Raw genomic sequence first — 18,728 nt, forward strand, 5'->3', positions numbered from 1 at the left:
CGAGCAAGGCGGGAAGATCCGAGTCGCTCGGACCCGTGAAAAAAACCATGAAGTTCGGGCGGGTTCGGATTCCGAGGAACCGAACCCGCTCATCTCTAATAATTATAACATATCAAGTGCCAGACATCATGTTTTAAAATTAAATAATGGAGTAACGTCATGTATGTGTATTATTGGAACGAAGCAAGATAGACATGTCGTGTTTGGTATTACAGTAACCAGATTAATGTGTAGATTCATTTGATGCTTGTTAAGTTGTAGCTCATTGCAACAAGTAGATATGATTAAATGTATGAAAGCTAAAGTCACTCTTATTAGAACAATGGATTTCCTGGAAGACAGTATGATTGTAGCCTGACCAGTGGCTATCTCCTGTAATTACACCATCAAGGCTGGACCTTGTTAGCATACGAACAGACCAGTGACTCATCATGAATGAGAAAGTTCCCTCCCTTAGACTAGTCTGTGCACTCCCCCCAAACTACATAGTATATTGCTGAAGAGACACACAGAAGTCTCTCTTCTTTTTCCCCTGGGTTCTGTGCGAGATGGAGTGTTGGTAATATTTTGCTTCTGTTAGCTGGAGTTGAGCGCTAAAGATGGAGGAACGGGAGCGTAGTGAGCATTGAGGGAGATGGTATTGTATGCTGGCCTGTAACTGTATGTATTTGATTTAGTTTGTATTAACCGCTTACTGTATAAAAATTGTAACCATATGTATACTGTACATTGTGATATATTGAATACATATCCTTTTAATAACAAATATATACATCAATGAGCCTTGGAACTCAGATGTGTGGGTTTATCGTTTTCTTTTATGGGATGCAGTGTTTTGCAACGTACAGCGCACCTTTATAGTATATAGTAATAATATGCACCTGGCGTCTACAGCATATATTAGAGCGGGCATTTTAAATATTTGTTAGAAAGCAATTTGGTATTTATATGTTCCAGTTTTTGTAAGACACTGAATAATTTGAGTATTGTGGACTCATGGAAGGATGCTCATAATAATTTCACACATACACTTGTCCCAAATCTTTATTTATTTACTATGCACATTAAATTAAGTAATTTGGAGAGATACACAAGAACAGTAAGGAAAATGTAAGTCATTTGTAGCCACATGTGTGTCAGAGAACATATGGTTTAAAGCAGCTGCCGGAATAAATAACATACAATGGGCATTTGCCCACCTATATTTTATTAACTTTAGGTGAGATTCAATCCAGGTGAGAAAAGAACCTTATATTATACATATGCCCAAGAAAGGACACTGGGCCAAGACCAGGCATCAGGAGGAGTTTAGATTTTAAAAAGTCCCTTCATTTATTATGTGATAGTTTACACTGAAGTAAAACCCAGTCAGATTCAGATCTGCATCGCTCACGTGCTGTACTGATTATTCAGAGACAATTGCACAATCGCTTTTAAAAGATATATCCTTAAGGTGCATTTTCTGTCTTGAAATACTCATTACAGGCTGCTAATGCTATAGCCACACCTATACGTCGCAGCAGGTCGTGGCATGTAGTAGATTTAAACTAGTTCTATTAATGAATGATATGTCTCTCCAGTAGGAATGTCTATCAGAGTTAAATTGTTAGCATCATACAGTGTTACTGCTTTAGCTTTAATGGAATGATATCATAAAAATAAAACGGAAAGCGGATAAACAACCACCTCACATAGGTAGCCAGGACCTGGTCTAGTTGTGTTGCCTATTTTAACATCAGTTACAGACTGTGTCCCCCCCATTAGGTGGTTACAGTATTCATACAGTGACTGCAATGCCTGCAGCAAAGGCAGAAGCCATCCCACTGCCATACAATACTTGAACATGAACTGGGCTAAAACTTATTTAATCTAGTATAGTAAAAACATCGGACTGATTGTATGTATACAGAGACCCTGGAACAGGGGAAACCTCTGATGCCAAGTTCCCACTGTCACAAACTAGTACATTGGATTGGATTCTTCTGTGCTTTTCAGCCATGAAGTGCATCATATCCAAAATACAAGAACTATAAGGTAGGGAATCCGGCTTTTAAAAAAAAACCCCATTATATAAATGCATGGATTTAATGTACAGAAGGAAGCCATGAAAATAAAGCAACATATTTAGTAAAAAGTTGCAAGAGTGCAAAAAAAAAAAATCTATCAATGTACAAAACTATGAAATGAGGATGCATCCAGTAGAAGAAAGTTACTTGGGCAGGGCGCAGATTGTGAGGTTACCTTTAGTGCAATGGTATGACTAAGATGTTTTCTATAGACCGCAACAAAGACTTCTGCAGACCAGAAAATGCTGTCACACAGAGGCAAAATACGGAAAACGAAATAAATCTTGTAGGGCCAATAGATTAGGAACTATTGACCTCAGTAGCGCATTTTGGTGACTAGATCTGAAGCTCATAGATATCGGGTAATCTTACATACGGTCTGCTGTCACTACTTTTAGCTGATAGATGTGCTTTAATTCTACATACAATGGTATTCTGCATGCAAAGCAAGACTGGAAAGGCTGTCTACTGAAATACTGTCTCATTGTTTTCAAGACTATAGGAGCCTTACACTGGTTAGAATAAGTGTGTGTCTGTGGTGGGAGGGGGAGAGGTTGTGTCAAATCGGAGGATACGTACTGCAAGCTGATGCTTCAGGTGCACTGCTACTGTGTATATTCTCTGGCATATCAGTGGGTGCAGTAATGGAGACACATGGACTATGCCAGGGGAGAGGGTGCATATATAGTACTTGTAGGCAACACAGATAGCCCATCGTGGGTGCTCTTTTTTATTTTTTCCATGACTATAAAAAGCATCATGTCAGGAATGATCGGTAAGTATTTTTATATCTATATATTACACACACCTCTTACCAATCATCCAATCCACTCTTTAAAAACATGGCAAAGAGACAGGGGCTCTTTACAAGTCATGCTTCATTAAGACAGCATAGGAGACTATTCAAAATAAAAGCAGACAGGCAAGCAGCCCAACTGCCAACATACCCTATTTATAGAACAATACAAACATTATTGCACTGGGCTACAATGATTCATTGCAGTTTGCCCAGTACCAAAATCATGGTAACCTTTTTATTGGTTTACTTTATATAACCACTAACATTTTGGTCTGATTGCATTCCTGAAGAAGACCCTACTAGCACGTCCGACTTCTTTCCCCATCTCATGTTCCTTTCTTTCAGCCACTTGGAACATTGATTCAAAGGGTCAGAAATAACGGGCTAAGGGACCAGATCAAAACTTTAAAACAAAATACATGATTGAAGGATGGCAGGTGCAGATTTAATAACACTATAGAAAAGCACTGGGATTTGCTCGAGGATCTTTCTGGTTTCTGTATCGGAATGCGAGCCAAACACCAAGAATCTGCAAAACAGAGAGGAAGGGGAAACACTGTATAAGCAACATTAAAGGCAAATTTAATGCAATAACTTCTACAATTTAAAGAGGATAATCAGCATGTTTAATGGATTGCCATCAAGGGCCCAATTACCAAATATGTAGTTTTTCCTAGTAGCATACTGTATGTGAAATATGTGGCAGCCTGTGTAACTTGGCTAATAGAAACCTGCATAGGACACCCGCCTTTTGAATACAAAAACTCAAAGAGAATGTATTTTTCTTTTAAACATTCAGCAGAAGATGAAAATTTGCCAATGATTTTTGCACCGATCATATAAAAACAACCCTACCCAGACGACTCCAAAGTGAAGGTACTTTACAAATATAAAAGGTGACAAAATTAGAAGGAAAAAAAAAAAAAATCCATGTCACCCTCTATGTTTATGGACATTATTTAAAAAAAATTACTGTGTAGCCTGTATTGTGAGGATAGTTTCCATTCAAATCCCAATGTCCAATTAAATGTACGAAAATGCTAAAAAATTTCCGGCAGGTGGCAGCACCTGCTTGTAACAGTCACTGTGAGCTTGAAAGGTGGCTTCGCCCAGAAAGATCGCCACAAAGTGAGTATCCTACTTTACAAGTACTTTAGCAAATCCCAATTACGGCATAATGCTTTTGCCAAAATTTGATATTTTCAAAATAACGAATTAAAACAAATCACAAAGTTTTGGTGTACGATCTACAATGCCAGCAATTCATTGTCCTTTAGAATGGACATTGGGTCTAAATGATCAAAACATTTTTTTTTGGGGGGGTTAGGGCCTCATTCGTCTACCAGTGTCATCACTGTGATACGCCAGAAACATGCAATAAGGGATAAATGGCATCTATTTATTCATCACCAAGCTGCATCAAACTATTGCAGGCCAACATCCTGCCATTTTTGGTAAAATTATACCTTACTTAATGAAACAAACATTTTAGATCCTGGAATAGATAACCACAGTGAAAATGCACACATTCTGCCTACGCTCCTCTATCTGTTCGAGACACTCGCAAATGGAATTACTCCTTACATTCAAGTGTGTGCTTTAAAGACCTAGAACAGGCCTGGCCAACCTGTGGCTCTCCAGATGTTGTGAAACTACACATCCCAGCATGACTTGCCACAGTTTTAGCATTCCCTAATAGCAAAACTGTGGCAAAGCATGATGGGACTTGTAGTTTTACAACAGCTGGAGAGCCACAGGTTGGCCAGGCCTGACCTAGAAGATATCAAGGTTGAGGCCCTCTCCCCTCTCCTATTGGCTCAAACAGCTACCCACTACTCTGTGGTTGGCCTATTGCTATAATTTCTGCTGAAACCAACGTCATATCCCATCATCTCAATAACGAGAGTTATGGTAGACTCCCCTTTGTTAACTCTCTTTCTTTGAGATTCATGGCATCCACAGGGAGTACATCAGGGTTGTAGGTGGTGGATGAGAGTCCTGGCACCAAACAGTTAAGCTTTTCGGCTTCCCAGAATACTCAGCTGCTCTCACCTATAACCCCACCTCCATGATCAGGCAGGTCATTTTTGATAACAAGGCCAAAGCAAGAAGTGGATAGGAAAGAAGATAGATATTGTACACATTCTCACAGACAGGAGAAAGGAACCAGTGACTAATGCCACTAAAAAGCCAGCCCAGAGAGGCCAGGTGCATCAGGGTGGGCACCCTGTAGACCCTATGAACCTCGAAAAAAGAGTTAACAAAAAAGGTAAGTCTACCATAACTCCTTTTCTTCTTCAGGACTCATAGGGCTCCGCAGTATTTTTAAAGATTGAGGGGACACGCCTGGGAGGATAACAAAATCTGAGATGCAATGGTATCAAATGAGTAGAATTTTAGAAATGTGCGAATGGAAGACCACGTGATGGCCTTACATAAAAGCTCAGGAGACGCCCATGAAGAACCTACAGATCTAGTACAATGGGCATTGATGTGGGACAGGCACATCAGCTTGATTGTATGTTTGTGCAATAACCATTCTAATTCATCATCTGGCCAGCGACTGTTTCTTAGCTGGCCAGGTATGCTTGTGAAATCCATAAAGTATGAAGAGAGTCTGATCTTCTAACAGAACTGGTTCAGTCTATGTAGATATGTAGGACACGTACTACATCCAAAGGCCGTTCTTTTACTGAAAGATTTGGCGAGACAAATGCCGGGACTATAATTTCCTGATTAAAAGGTAAAACCTAGAGACCACTGTAGAAAGGTACCCAGGCCTAGTCCGTAGAACAGCCCTGTCATGATGAAAAAGCAGGAAAGGTGGATGACAGGAGAGAGCTGCCACCCTCCTGGCAGAAGCAATAGCCAGCAAAAATATTGGCCTTAGCAGTCAACCATTTGAGGTCCACTGACTCTAAGGGTTCAAAAGAAGGCTCTTGAAGTGCCTCCAATACTACAGAGAGATCCCATGGAGCTACTGGGGGTACATATGGAGATTGTACACATTTGACCCCTTGAAAAAAGTATGTACATCTGGTAGTGTAGCAATTTTTCTCTGAAACCATATTGATAGGACAGAAATGTGTACTTTCAGAGAAGGCATAAACCTAGATTCAATCCTCTTTGAAGAAAAGCCAGTATTCTTGATATTTTAAATATAGTTGTATCGTAGCGCTTAGAAGTGCATCATGTGAAATAGGTATGCCATATTCTATAAGACATACAGTACATGCTGAAGCAGGCTTACATGCCTTTAGCATTGTTTGACTTAGAGGTTGAAAATCCTCTTGCTCTTAAAATGGATGATTAAAGAGCCACACCATCAAAGACAGACGGTTCAGGTCCGGATGTAGACATGGCCTTTGAAATAGAAGGTCCTGTCGCTGAGGAAATTGAAGGGGTTGCCCTACTGAAAGGCCCTGTAGGTCAGAACACCAGTGCCGTCTGGGCCACGCTGGGGACATCAGAATAAAGGTTCCCTCCTTGTTTGAATTTCCGTATTACCCTTGGCATAAGGAATATTGGGGGAAATATGTATGGTAGGAGAAAGGTCCATTGTACTGTTAGAGCATCCACTAATGCTGCTTGCAGATCCCGTGACCTAGATCCGTATACTGGGACCTTGTGGTTGTGATATGATGCCATCAGATCCACTTAGACCTCTCAGGCCATGGTGTAGAAGCTGAAGGGAGAAAAGCTGTTTTGGCAGCCACTAAGGATGTCACTATTTTGTTTAGTTCTTCTCCGAACAGAACAGAACATCTCCCGTAAAGGGTAGTATTTCCAGAGTTTTATTGGAGTCGAAATCCGCTTTCCAAGAGCATAACCAAATAATGCGTCTTGCACACACGGATGTTGCCGACGCTTTTGCTGCCAACACACCAGCACCAGATAGTGTGTCCCCAATGCAAAAAGTCGCTTTCTTGATACAATCCAAATATAATTTGCACTCTTCTGATGTAACTACAAGCAATTCCCCCTCTATTGATTGCAACCAAGATTCAATAGCTTTTGCTGCCCATGAGGCTGCTATTGTAGACCTATTTAAAGCACCAGTCAGTAAAAAGATACTCATTGAAAATTGCCTCAAGTCTATCTGTGGGTTCCTTTAATGATGAAAAGATTGTAAGAGGTAAGGTAGATGTTTTTACCAAATGTGCGATATGAGAATCCAGTGGAGGCATAGGGGCCAATTCAGACCTGTTAACTCGCTAGGGGTTTTTAATTGCAGTCCTGCGTTCACATAGTTGCTGCTCATAGGGGAGTGTATTTTCACTTTGCAAGTGTGCGAACGCTTGTACAGCCGAGCAGTACAAAAACTGTTTGTGCAGTTTCTGAGTAGGTCTGAATTTACTCAGCCGCTATGATCATGTCAGCCTGCCCAGTCCCGGAATGGACGTCAGACACTCGCCCTGCAAACCCTTGGACATCCCTGCGTTTTTCCAAACACTCTAAGAAAACGTCAGTTGACACCCATAAACGCCTTCTTCCTGTCAATCTCCTTGCGATTGCCTGTGCAAATGGATTCTTCGTGCAATCCATCACCCAGCAACGATCCGCTTTGTACCCGTGTAATGCGCCTGCGCATTGAGGTGCATACGCATGCGCAGTAATGACCGGATTGCTGCGAAAAACGGCAGCGTGCGATCAGGTCGGAATGACCCCCAATGCCGGATGATTTCACTTGGGAACGGTGGTATGTTGTAGATGACATCGGCTGATGAGGATGTTGGCTTGCCGCGTCCCTGCCGGACCGCACCGGATAATGTCACTCGGGAGCGGCGGTGAGTAGCGGCTGATATCATGCATGCCAGTGATGAGAGTTTGCTTGCGGATCCACATCATAGCCTCCAACACATTTCGTACAACTCCTGCACTTTCTCAAGGATCACCGCCGCTCCCGAGTGACATCATCCGGCGCTGTCCAGCCGGGATGCGGCGAGTTAACATCCTCATCAGGAGCTGTTACCTACAACACATTACCGTTCCCAAGTGAGATCATCCGGCGTTGTCCGGCTGGGAAAGAGCAAAGCTCATACTCTCTGGGAACAAACAGTGAAACCCACGGCCCAGACTGTGAAGTAAACAGGGTTCCACAAGGAGCCCACCCTGATGCACCTAGCTTCTTTGGGTTTGTATGGCATTAGACACTGGTACCTTCTCCTGTCCGGAGAATATGTTCTTCTAGGACTAACATCTGCCTTCCCTCTTGCCTGCTCCTGCATTGGACTGGTTATCAAAACGGAGCTCTCAGTGTCTGGAGGCGGGGTTATAGAAGAGGTCCCTAAGCATCCTGGGACAGCTAAAGCTTTACCTGTTGGTTCCTCTAGATCCAGATCCACTCTACACCCCGATGAAACCTATGTACCTTGCTGCAGAAAATTAAAATTGAAAGCATAGGGCTGTGGAACCTGTGTACTTCGCAGAAAGAGTGGAGCTCTCCCTGTCAGCTTCTCTGTACAGGATCTGCAGGCAGGAAAATGGCGCTGAACGCTGCTGGGTTCGCTCTGTGAAGCTTTGCCCCCTGAACATGGCGCTGCTTCCCACTCTTCAATTCTTTATACTGGCCTAAGGATTTCTGCTGGCAGTGTAACCGAGGTCCCTGACAGGCTTGCTGACCAGTGTAGGGTATAGGCACTGGCTCAGGGCGCCCCTCACAGCGCCGCACTATGCACTGCTGAGCCTCCGGAGCGCAGTTAATACTGCGTTCCCACCCTGTTGTCGCCATCTTCAAACTGGCTCCCCGCTTGCTGAGGGGGCGGTGACTCACTCGCCACAGGAATCTTCTGGCTCTGTTAGGGGGCGGCGGCATGCTGCGGGAGTGAACGGTCGCCTGGGGCGGCTAACGATCATCACCCTCAGGAGCTAATGTCCTGTCAGCGGAGATAGTGGCTCAAAACCCCTCAGGGCGGACATTACTCCCACCCCAAGTCCCACGAAGCAGGGAGGCTGTTGCCAGCAGCCTAACTTAACTCTTAGAAAAATTATAAAACTAAAGAAGTTCTAGGAGCTTCCCTAGCTGTGACCGGCTCTCCAGGCACATTTTCTAAACAGAGTCTGGTAGGAGGGGCATAGATGGAGGAGCCAGCCCACACTCTCAAACTCAAAGTGCCAATGACTTCTAGTGGACCCAAGGTACTAATGTGGACCCAGCATCCTCTAGGACATTAGAGAAATATGACCTTCCTGAGCGTGGAGGCGGGGTTAGAGGGGAGATGCAGAGCATTCTGGGAAGCCGGCATGCTTAACTGTTTGGTACCTGGACTCTCATCCACCACCTACAACCCTGATGTTCTCCCTGTGGACCCTATGAATCCCGAAGAAGAAATTGGACCACACACAATTTAAATTCTACCCTTGGCTGCAATATGTGCAAAGTACCAATGGCCATTACATTGTGCATTTGTAGTACGGTTCCTGCATCAGACGCTCTGTGGCTGCAGACGTCAAGAGAATAGCCGTTCGGGGGCAGGAAGCAACGACCACGGTCTCTTAAAATGGAAGCACGAGTGCAGAGGGACAGATTTCCTGGCTTCTTTGTTGAAGTTGCCAGTGGCGGATTGCGCGTCCCCATGGGTCACGCATCCAGCCGATTGTGTTGCAGGTGATCCGATGCTGCGTCTTAGAAAGGAACACAGATCATAATGCAAGCAGGAGGCGTCTACTTAAATCAGATGCCTCCTTCTGTATTAGCATATTAGTGCATCGCTGCTGCTTCCAATTATGCAGAAGCAACGCACGATCCATACATATCTGAATCAGGCCCACTGTGTCCATTGCTGCCTCCTATTAGCCCCAACCAGACAAGCAGTACTTTATGAAATGCGCTTTGTAAGACACCGGAACTATGGGTAAATCACATTAATGCCTGTATATCCTTCACACTATAGCCTACTAAATTCTTCTCATGCTCTCTCTGACTTCTCAACAGTCAAAAGCTAAAATGGTCAAAGTGTCTAAAGGTCGACAATAAACATTTTAGAGGTAGGGTTTGCCTTAACATCGGGTGTCAACATTAAGCCAGTTGACATTGTTTTCCGACATTCAGAACACGTAGACATTTTGTACCTGTTGGCATTATGGCGTCTATATCTATGACTGTCGACAAAACATACCAAAACCTTCCAATACCGATTCCGGCTATCTCCATCCTCAAATTAACTTCAACCCCTTTTTAGGTAAAAATGGCAAAACACTCCAGGGTATTTTCTGTCATGCCATTTAAATCTGCATTTACTTTTGGTTGAATTTTGGCAACAGAACCTTGTTTACACTGCTGATATCGTGCCACGTATCTATTAAGTTGGCATGACTCCAAATTGTTAATATCAAATATGTACAAACAAGTCTGTAGTAGCCCTTGAAACTATTTAATGCACAGTGTAAAAGGCCCATATTGGTACAGTGAATCCTAAGGAAGTCATGAGCTATCAATTATTCACAGTGCTAAAATTTTAATGAAAATAATACATAAGATAAGAATGTCTGAAAATAGCACTAACCAAATTTCACATGATTATAACTTATTGCTGTATGTACCCAATTAAAATAATGTCATACAATACAGGCTATGGCAGTGGAGGATCATTGAAGTCTACAACACTGCAATGTGTACATAGTAAACAAGTCACAGTTATATACAAGCTTTAGGCCTCAAATCTCACTCTATGTTGGTGATTCAATTACCATCACAGGGGTGTAGCTCCCAGGTTATTCAAGTGACTGCACCCTGAAATTAAACTCGGGGCATAGTCGTGGTAAACTACAGCACCCCCCTACTACCAGTGCACTCCCCTATCATGTTAAGAGCCAGGTTAACATGCTGTTACCACACGTGGCAAAACCGTAAATAGACCAGAGTAAAAAAATGTAATTTGACTTTGAGTGCAGCCTCAGGAGGGTGAGAGCAGAAATCCGCTAGTCGCAGGCTTACCGCGGGAGCAACTGAATAGCTCCAGGAACTTAAACCAGGAGCTACATCCTGGGATGCTAATCGAAACTGCACCCTATCAGGTCACACCGGACACGAAAAAATAAGATTTTAATCCTAACTGTAAATCTTTTTCTCGTAGTCCGTAGAGGATGCTGGAGACTCCGTAAGGACCATGGGGATAGACGGGCTCCGCAGGAGACATGGGCACTTTAAGAAAGACTTTGACTCTGGGTGTGCACTGGCTCCTCCCTCTATGCCCCTCCTCCAGACCTCAGAGAAACTGTGCCCAGAGGAGACTGACAGTACGAGGAAAAGATTTTTGTTAATCCAAGGGCAAGATTCATACCAGCCACACCAAACCCACCGTATAAATTGTGATATACTATCTAGTTAACAGTATGAAAAACACCACATCATCGGTCCAAAACCGATGAAACTATAACATAACCCTTATGTAAGCAATAACTATATACAAGTCTTGCAGAAGTAGTCCGCACTTGGGACGGGCGCCCAGCATCCTCTACGGACTAAGAGAAAATAAGATTTTAAACCTACCGGTAAATCTTTTTCTCGAACGTCCTAGAGGATCCTGGGGACTCCGTAAGGACCATGGGGATTATACCAAAGCTCCCAAACGGGCGGGAGAGTGTGGATGACTCTGCAGCACCGATTGAGCAAACAGGAGGTCCTCCTCAGCCAGGGTATCAAACTTATAGAACTTTGCAAAGGTGTTTGACCCCGACCAAGTAGCAGCTCGGCACAGCTGTAGTGCCGAGACCCCACGGGCAGCCGCCCAAGACGAGCCCACCTTCCTAGTGGAATGGGCCTTAACCGATTTTGGTAATGGCAATCCTGCCGTAGAATACGCCTGCTGAATCGTGTTACAGATCCAGCGAGCAATAGTCTGCTTTGAAGCAGGGCCGCCAACCTTGTTGGCGGCATACAGGACAAACAGTGCTTCTGTTTTTCTGATCCTAGCCGTTCTGGCCACGTAAATTTTCAAAGCCCTGACCACATCCAGGGACTCTGAATCCTCCAAGTCACGTGTAGCCACAGGCACGACAATAGGTTGGTTCATATGAAAGAATGAGACCACCTTAGGTAGGAATTGAGGACGGGTCCGCAATTCTGCTCTATCCATATGGAAAACCAGATAGGGGCTTTTATGTGATAAAGCCGCCAATTCCGAAACTCGCCTAGCCGAAGCCAAGGCTAACAACATGACCACCTTCCAAGTGAGATATTTCAACTCCACTGTTTTAAGTGGTTCAAACCAATGTGACTTAAGGAAACTTAACACCACGTTAAGGTCCCAAGGCGCCACCGGAGGTACAAAAGGAGGCTGAATATGCAGTACTCCCTTCACAAAAGTCTGTACTTCAGGTAAAGAGGCCAATTCCTTTTGAAAGAAAATGGATAAGGCCGAAATCTGAACTTTAATGGAGCCTAATTTTAGGCCCAAATTCACTCCAGTTTGTAGGAAGTGAAGAAAACGGCCTAGATGGAATTCTTCAGTAGGAGCATTCCTGGCCTCACACCAAGAAACATATTTTCGCCATATTCGGTGATAATGTTTAGATGTCACGTCCTTCCTAGCCTTTATTAGCGGAGGAATCCGAATAACCTCATCCGGAATACCTTTTTCCGCTAGGATCCGGCGTTCAACCGCCATGCCGTCAAACGCAGCCGCGGTAAGTCTTGGAACAGACAGGGACCTTGTTGTAACAGGTCCTGCGTTAGAGGAAGAGGCCACGTATCTTCTGTGAGCATTTCCTGCAGATCCGGATACCAGGTCCTTCGTGGCCAATCCGGAACAATGAGTATTGTTCTCACTCCTCTTTTTCTGATTATCCTCAACACTTTGGGTATGAGAGGAAGAGGAGGAAACACATAGACCGACTGGAACACCCACGGTGTCACTAGGGCGTCCACAGCTACAGCCTGAGGGTCTCTTGACCTGGCACAATACCTTTGTAGCTTTTTGTTGAGACGGGACGCCATGTCTATTTGGGGCAGTCCCCACCGACTTACAATCTGCGCGAAGACTTCTTGATGAAGTCCCCACTCTCCCGGATGCAGGTCGTGTCTGCTGAGGAAGTCTGCTTCCCAGTTGTCCACTCCCGGAATGAACACTGCTGACAGAGCGCTTACATGATTCTCCGCCCAGCGAAGAATTCTGGTGGCTTCCGCCATTGCCACTCTGCTCCTTGTGCCGCCTTGGCGGTTTACATCAGCTACTGCGGTGACGTTGTCAGACTGGATCAGAACTGGTCGATCGCAAAGTAAGATCTCCGCTTGACGTAGGGCGTTGTATATGGCCCTTAGTTCCAGGATGTTGATGTGAAGACAAGTCTCTTGACTTGACCAAAGGCCTAGGAAATTCCTTCCCTGTGTGACTGCTCCCCAACCTCGGAGGCTCGCGTCCGTGGTCACCAGGATCCAGTCCTGAATGCCGAACCTGCGGACCTCTAGAAGGTGAGCACTTTTCAGCCACCACAGGAGAGACACTCTGGCCCTGAGGGACAGGGTGATCCGCTGATGCATTTGCAGATGTGACCCGGACCATTTGTCCAATAGGTCCCATTGGAAGGTCCTTGCATGGAATCCGCCGTAGGGAATGGCTTCGTATGTCGCACCATTTTTCCCAGGACTTGAGTGCAATGACGTATTGACACTTGTTTTGGCTTCAACAGGTTTATGACTAGAGTCATGAGTTCCTGCGCTTTTTCTGTCGGAAGAAAAACCCTCTTCTGGTCTGTGTCCAGAATCATGCCCAAGAAGGGCAGACGAGTTGTAGGATTCAGCTGCGACTTTGGAATATTGATAATCCAGCCGTGTCGCTGTAACACATTCAGTGAAAGTGATACGCTGTTCAGCAACTTCTCCCGTGATCTCGCTTTTATGAGGAGATTGTCCAAGTACGGGATAATTGTGACACCCTGTTTGCGCAGGAGCACCATCATTTCCGCCACTACTTTGGTGAAAATTCTCGGGGCCGTGGAGAGCCCAAACGGCAACGTCTGAAATTGGTAATGACAATCCTGTACCGCAAATCTCAGGTACGCCTGATGAGGAGGATATATGGGAACATGCAGGTATGCATCCTTTATGTCCAGAGATACCATAAAATCTCCCCCTTCCAGGCTGGCGATGACCGCTCTGAGCGATTCCATCTTGAACTTGAACCGTTTTAAGTAAAGGTTCAGGGATTTTAAATTCAAAATGGGTCTGACCGAACCGTCCGGTTTCGGGACCACAAACAAGAGTTGAGTAGTACCCCTTCCCTTTTTGAAGCAGGGGAACCTCTACCACCACTTGTTGAAGACACAATTTGTGAATCGCATGTAACACTATCTCCCTTTCCAGGGGGGAAGTCGGTAGGGCCGATTTGAAAAACCGGCGAGGAGGCATCTCTTCGAATTCCAGCTTGTAACCCTGGGAAACAATTTCTATTGCCCAAGGATCCACCTGTGAGTGAACCCAGATGTGGCTGAACAGTCAAAGACGTGCCCCCACTGGCGCGGACTCCCTCAGGGGAGCCCCAGCGTCATGCGGTTGATTTTGCAGGGGCCGGGGAGGACTTCTGTTCCTGGGAACTAGCTGTGTTGTGCAGCTTTTTCCCTCTGCCCTTACCTCTGGCAAGAAAGGACGATCCACGTACTCTCTTGCTTTTATTGGAACGAAAGGACTGCATTTGATAATGAGGCGCTTTCTTAGACTGTGAGGGAATATATGGCAAAAAATTAGATTTACCTGCCGTAGCCGTGGAGACGAGGTCCAAGAGGCCCTCTCCAAACAATTCCTCACCCTTGTAAGGCAACAACTCCATATGTCTCTTGGAGTCGGCATCACCTGACCACTGTCGGGTCCATAAGACACGCCTAGCAGAAATAGACATGGCGTTTATCCTGGAACCCGGTAAACTAATGTCTCTTTGAGCATCCCTCATATATAAGACAGCATCTTTTATATGCCCCAGGGTCATTAAAATGGTATCCTTATCGAGGGTCTCAATATCCGCTGATAAGGAATCTGTCCATGCTGCTACAGCTCTACAAACCCTGGCCGATGCAATTGCCGGTCTGAGTAACGTACCAGAATGAGTGTAAATGGGCTTCAAGATAACCTCCTGCTTGCGGTCAGCAGGATCCTTGAGGGTAGCCGTATCTTGGGATGGAAGCGCTATCTTTTTTGATAAGCGCATCAAAGCTTTGTCTACCCTAGGGGAGGATTCCCACCGGATTCTGTCCTGCGACGGGAAAGGATACGCTATTAGAATCCTTTTGGGAACCTGCAGTTTTTTGTCTGGAGTTTCCCACGCTTTTTCGCATAATTCGTTCAGCTCATGTGAGGAGGGAAAGGTGACCTCAGGTTTCTTTCCCTTATACATGTGTACCCTCGTGTCAGGGACAGGGGGTTCCTCAGTGATATGCAAAACATCTTTTATTGCGATAATCATATCGAATACATTTAGCCACCTTTGGCTGTAATTTTGCATCATCGTAGTCGACACTGGAGTCTGAATCTGTGTCGGTATCTGTGTCAACTATTTGGGATAGTGGGCGCTTCTGAGACCCCGAAGGTCCAGGCGACATTGGAACAGGCATGGGTTGACTCTCTAATCTTTTGTGCAATAAATTAACATTAGCACTTAAAACATTCCACATATCCATCCAATCAGGTGTCGGCACTGCCGACGGAGACCTAACATTCATAAACTCCCGCTCCTCCTTAGGTGAGCCTTCAATCTCAGACATGTCGACACACGCGTACCGACACCACACACTCACAGGGAAGCTCTTTTCTGAAGACAGGTTCCCCACCAGGCCCTTTGGAGAGACGGAGAGAGAGTATGCAAGAACACACCCCAGCGCTATATGACCCAGGAAAAAACACAGTATGTTTACCCAGTAGCGCTTTTGTTATGTATATGCACCAATTATGTGCCCCCCCTCTACTTTAAAACCCTTCTTTCACCGTGTGTTAAGCAGGGGAGAGTCCGGGGAGCTTCCTCTCAGCGGTGCTGTGGAGAAAAATGGCGCTGGTGAGTGCTGAGGGAGAAGCCCCGCCCCCTCGGCGGCGGGCTTCTGTCCCGCTCAAATTTCTCAATAACATGGCGGCGGCTCTTTATATACATGTACAGTGCGTGCGTGTGTATATATGTGTATATATATATATATATATATATATATATATATATATATATATATATATATATATATACACACATACACACACATATATACATATATATATATATATATATATATATACATACATACACACACATATACAATATATATATATATATATATATATATATATATATATATATATATATATCACACACACACATACATCTACACACACACACACACACACACAGCTGGAGGTCCGGCTCTCCCGTCAATAGTAGTTATGCGCTGGGTGCCTGAACGAGGAAGCAACAGCAAGTGGATGGTACGGCACTCCAAGCGTCTCAATAAATCAAATTCAAACCGACATAGGGAATGACAACGTTTCAGTGCTTTTAATATAGCACTTTCGTCAGGTCAGCATACAGACAAATGAATAAACGTACCTTATAACAGCCACAAATCACCCGGTGACTGGCGTCTTCCGGAAGGCGGGTCACCCGCCCACTCCGGCCGGCGCTCAGGCGATGACGCACATAACGGCTCAGTCATCACAGTGCTCCCCATCACCAAGACAACAGGATACACACTGTTGAAACATAGTTGCGCAATCCTCTATCATTATAGCAACACGCCCAATATTTAGCCTAATGTAGCAATAACAATTCACCCTATGTTAGACATGAGAAAAAAGCTTAATACCATTTAAATACAAAAAGCGTAACACATTGATGAACATTTGTAAAGAAAATATCCACATATTATACTCAACCTAAAGACTGCTAGCAGACACTTTCTCTATATCGGGAATTAACACAAATTGCCACATTATTTCTAAAGAGATCTAGGTAGTTGCTAAAACATTAAAAGAAACGGCCAAGGCCAATATGATCATTCAAGCCTCTTGGATGTACTGTATCCAATCTATGAATCCACTGTGATTCAAGTTGTAATAATCGTCTGCCACGATCCCCACCTCTTGGCAGGGGTTGGACCTGATCGATCATTCGGTAACGTAATGATACCAGGGGGTGACGAGCCTGGCTAAAATGTCTAGCCACCGGCTGTTCGCTATCCCCCGTACTGATCGCGGCTTTTATTGCTGACCTGTGGGCTGCCATACGTTCCTTGAACATACGTTCGGTCTTACCGACGTATGACAGCCCACAGGGGCATATAAGTTGGTATACCACAAATTTTGATGAACAGGTAAATCGATGTTTAATGTAAAATGTACGCCTTCCGGAAGACGCCAGTCACCGGGTGATTTGTGGCTGTTATAAGGTACGTTTATTCACTTGTCTGTATGCTGACCTGACGAAAGTGCTATATTAAAAGCACTGAAACGTTGTCATTTCCTATGTCGGTTTGAATTTGATTTATTGAGACGCTTGGAGTGCCGTACCATCCACTTGCTGTTGCTTCCTCGTTCAGGCACCCAGCGCATAACTACTATTGACGGGAGAGCCGGACCTCCAGCTGTATGTATACATGGAACTACTGAATGATTTTGTTATCTCCAGTCAAGGCTCCCCTTCTATTTAAACTTTGTCAGATCACCACTGTGACACGCTTGTGTCTCTCCTGCTGTATGCACAACACGGCACTAATTCACTAGTGCATACTAGCTTATGTGAAAAATTTATTGCACGCACGGTTGCACTTTATGATAATGGATATACACTATTGAACTGTTGCTGCTAAGGATATAATACTCTCCTTCCTAGGAAGTCTAATGTGTTACAGCTGGATTAAGATTAACATCTGAGCAGAGACTGCCTTACAATTAATGTTATCAATCACCAGGAGAAAAGTACCAGGCTGTATAATTATCAATGTTGATTGATGGATTCAGTGGACATATATCAATATTAATAATTTATCTATCATGTCCTAAATGCAAGTTGCACTTTGATCAAGCACTTTATATTTTTTCTGCTGCTATGAGTTTCTGCTGATCTATTTTATGATGGTTACTGCTTTATATGTAGCTTGTATTGTTCAAGTAGTGCAGTCCGAAATCAATTAATCTGCACCACTTATTATCTGAGGAGTGTAATTTGGGGTACACACCGGTACGGCATCTGTGGATTCCCTAGGGTGAGGTATAAATTAGTGACTAATTTTTGGAGTGGACTCAAACATATCAGTGATATGGCTGAATCAGCAAATACACAGGACCCTAGCGGTTTCTCCTTTGTGCAATATACGATTGGGAATTTGCACAGCTATTCAGAGGCAGAGGCAGAAGAGATTCTGTATACTGGGGTTCTACAAGATCAAATTGAATCCACTTCTACAGCTAATACTTACCATGAATTATTACGTCTAAAGAGGAAAGAAACTGACTGACTATCTGTACCATTGCATCTCTTTATCGGAATACCATCGAGCAAAAAAAATTCCTAGAGGTCTACGAGTCCGTAACTCACCAACTATAGGACGCAATGATCCAAGCTTTTGTAAAAAATGGGTAAGAATACTTAATAAATGCTTGATGGACCTCATGCTGCTCATTATCGAGCAGTCAACAAAAGAGATGAATATTCTAAGAGAGAAAATTGCCGTATTAGAAACAGCACATAAGGCTATCTTGGAAGCTGACAGCACAGTGGATTGGTACTAAAAAAATTGAATGGACAAATTCAAATCTATAAGAGAGACCTGATTAAGTTCAAGTCCCAGAAAAAAATTAAAGTTGATCAGGATTATGAAAACCACACTGTGTACAGATGGTCTGATACACCTAACAGACGTGATTTCAAACGACCTTTCTTCCGCCGACGCCCGCA

General features: G+C 44.2%; 1 protein-coding gene across 1 annotated transcript in view; it reads right to left on the reverse strand.

Moving 5' to 3' along the window:
* Positions 1–1,031: 1,031 nt before the first annotated feature.
* Positions 1,032–18,728, reverse strand: part of TSPAN31 (tetraspanin 31) — an 85,953-nt gene continuing 68,256 nt past the window's right edge. The window contains exon 6 of the mRNA XM_063952309.1: positions 1,032–3,394. Within this exon, the coding sequence (XP_063808379.1) occupies positions 3,320–3,394 (75 nt within the window). The 3' untranslated portion in view covers positions 1,032–3,319. The remainder of the gene's footprint in view (positions 3,395–18,728) is intronic.

Source organism: Pseudophryne corroboree, chromosome 2, assembly GCF_028390025.1.
Source record: "Pseudophryne corroboree isolate aPseCor3 chromosome 2, aPseCor3.hap2, whole genome shotgun sequence".
In the NCBI taxonomy this organism is placed as follows: Eukaryota; Metazoa; Chordata; class Amphibia; order Anura; family Myobatrachidae; genus Pseudophryne; species Pseudophryne corroboree.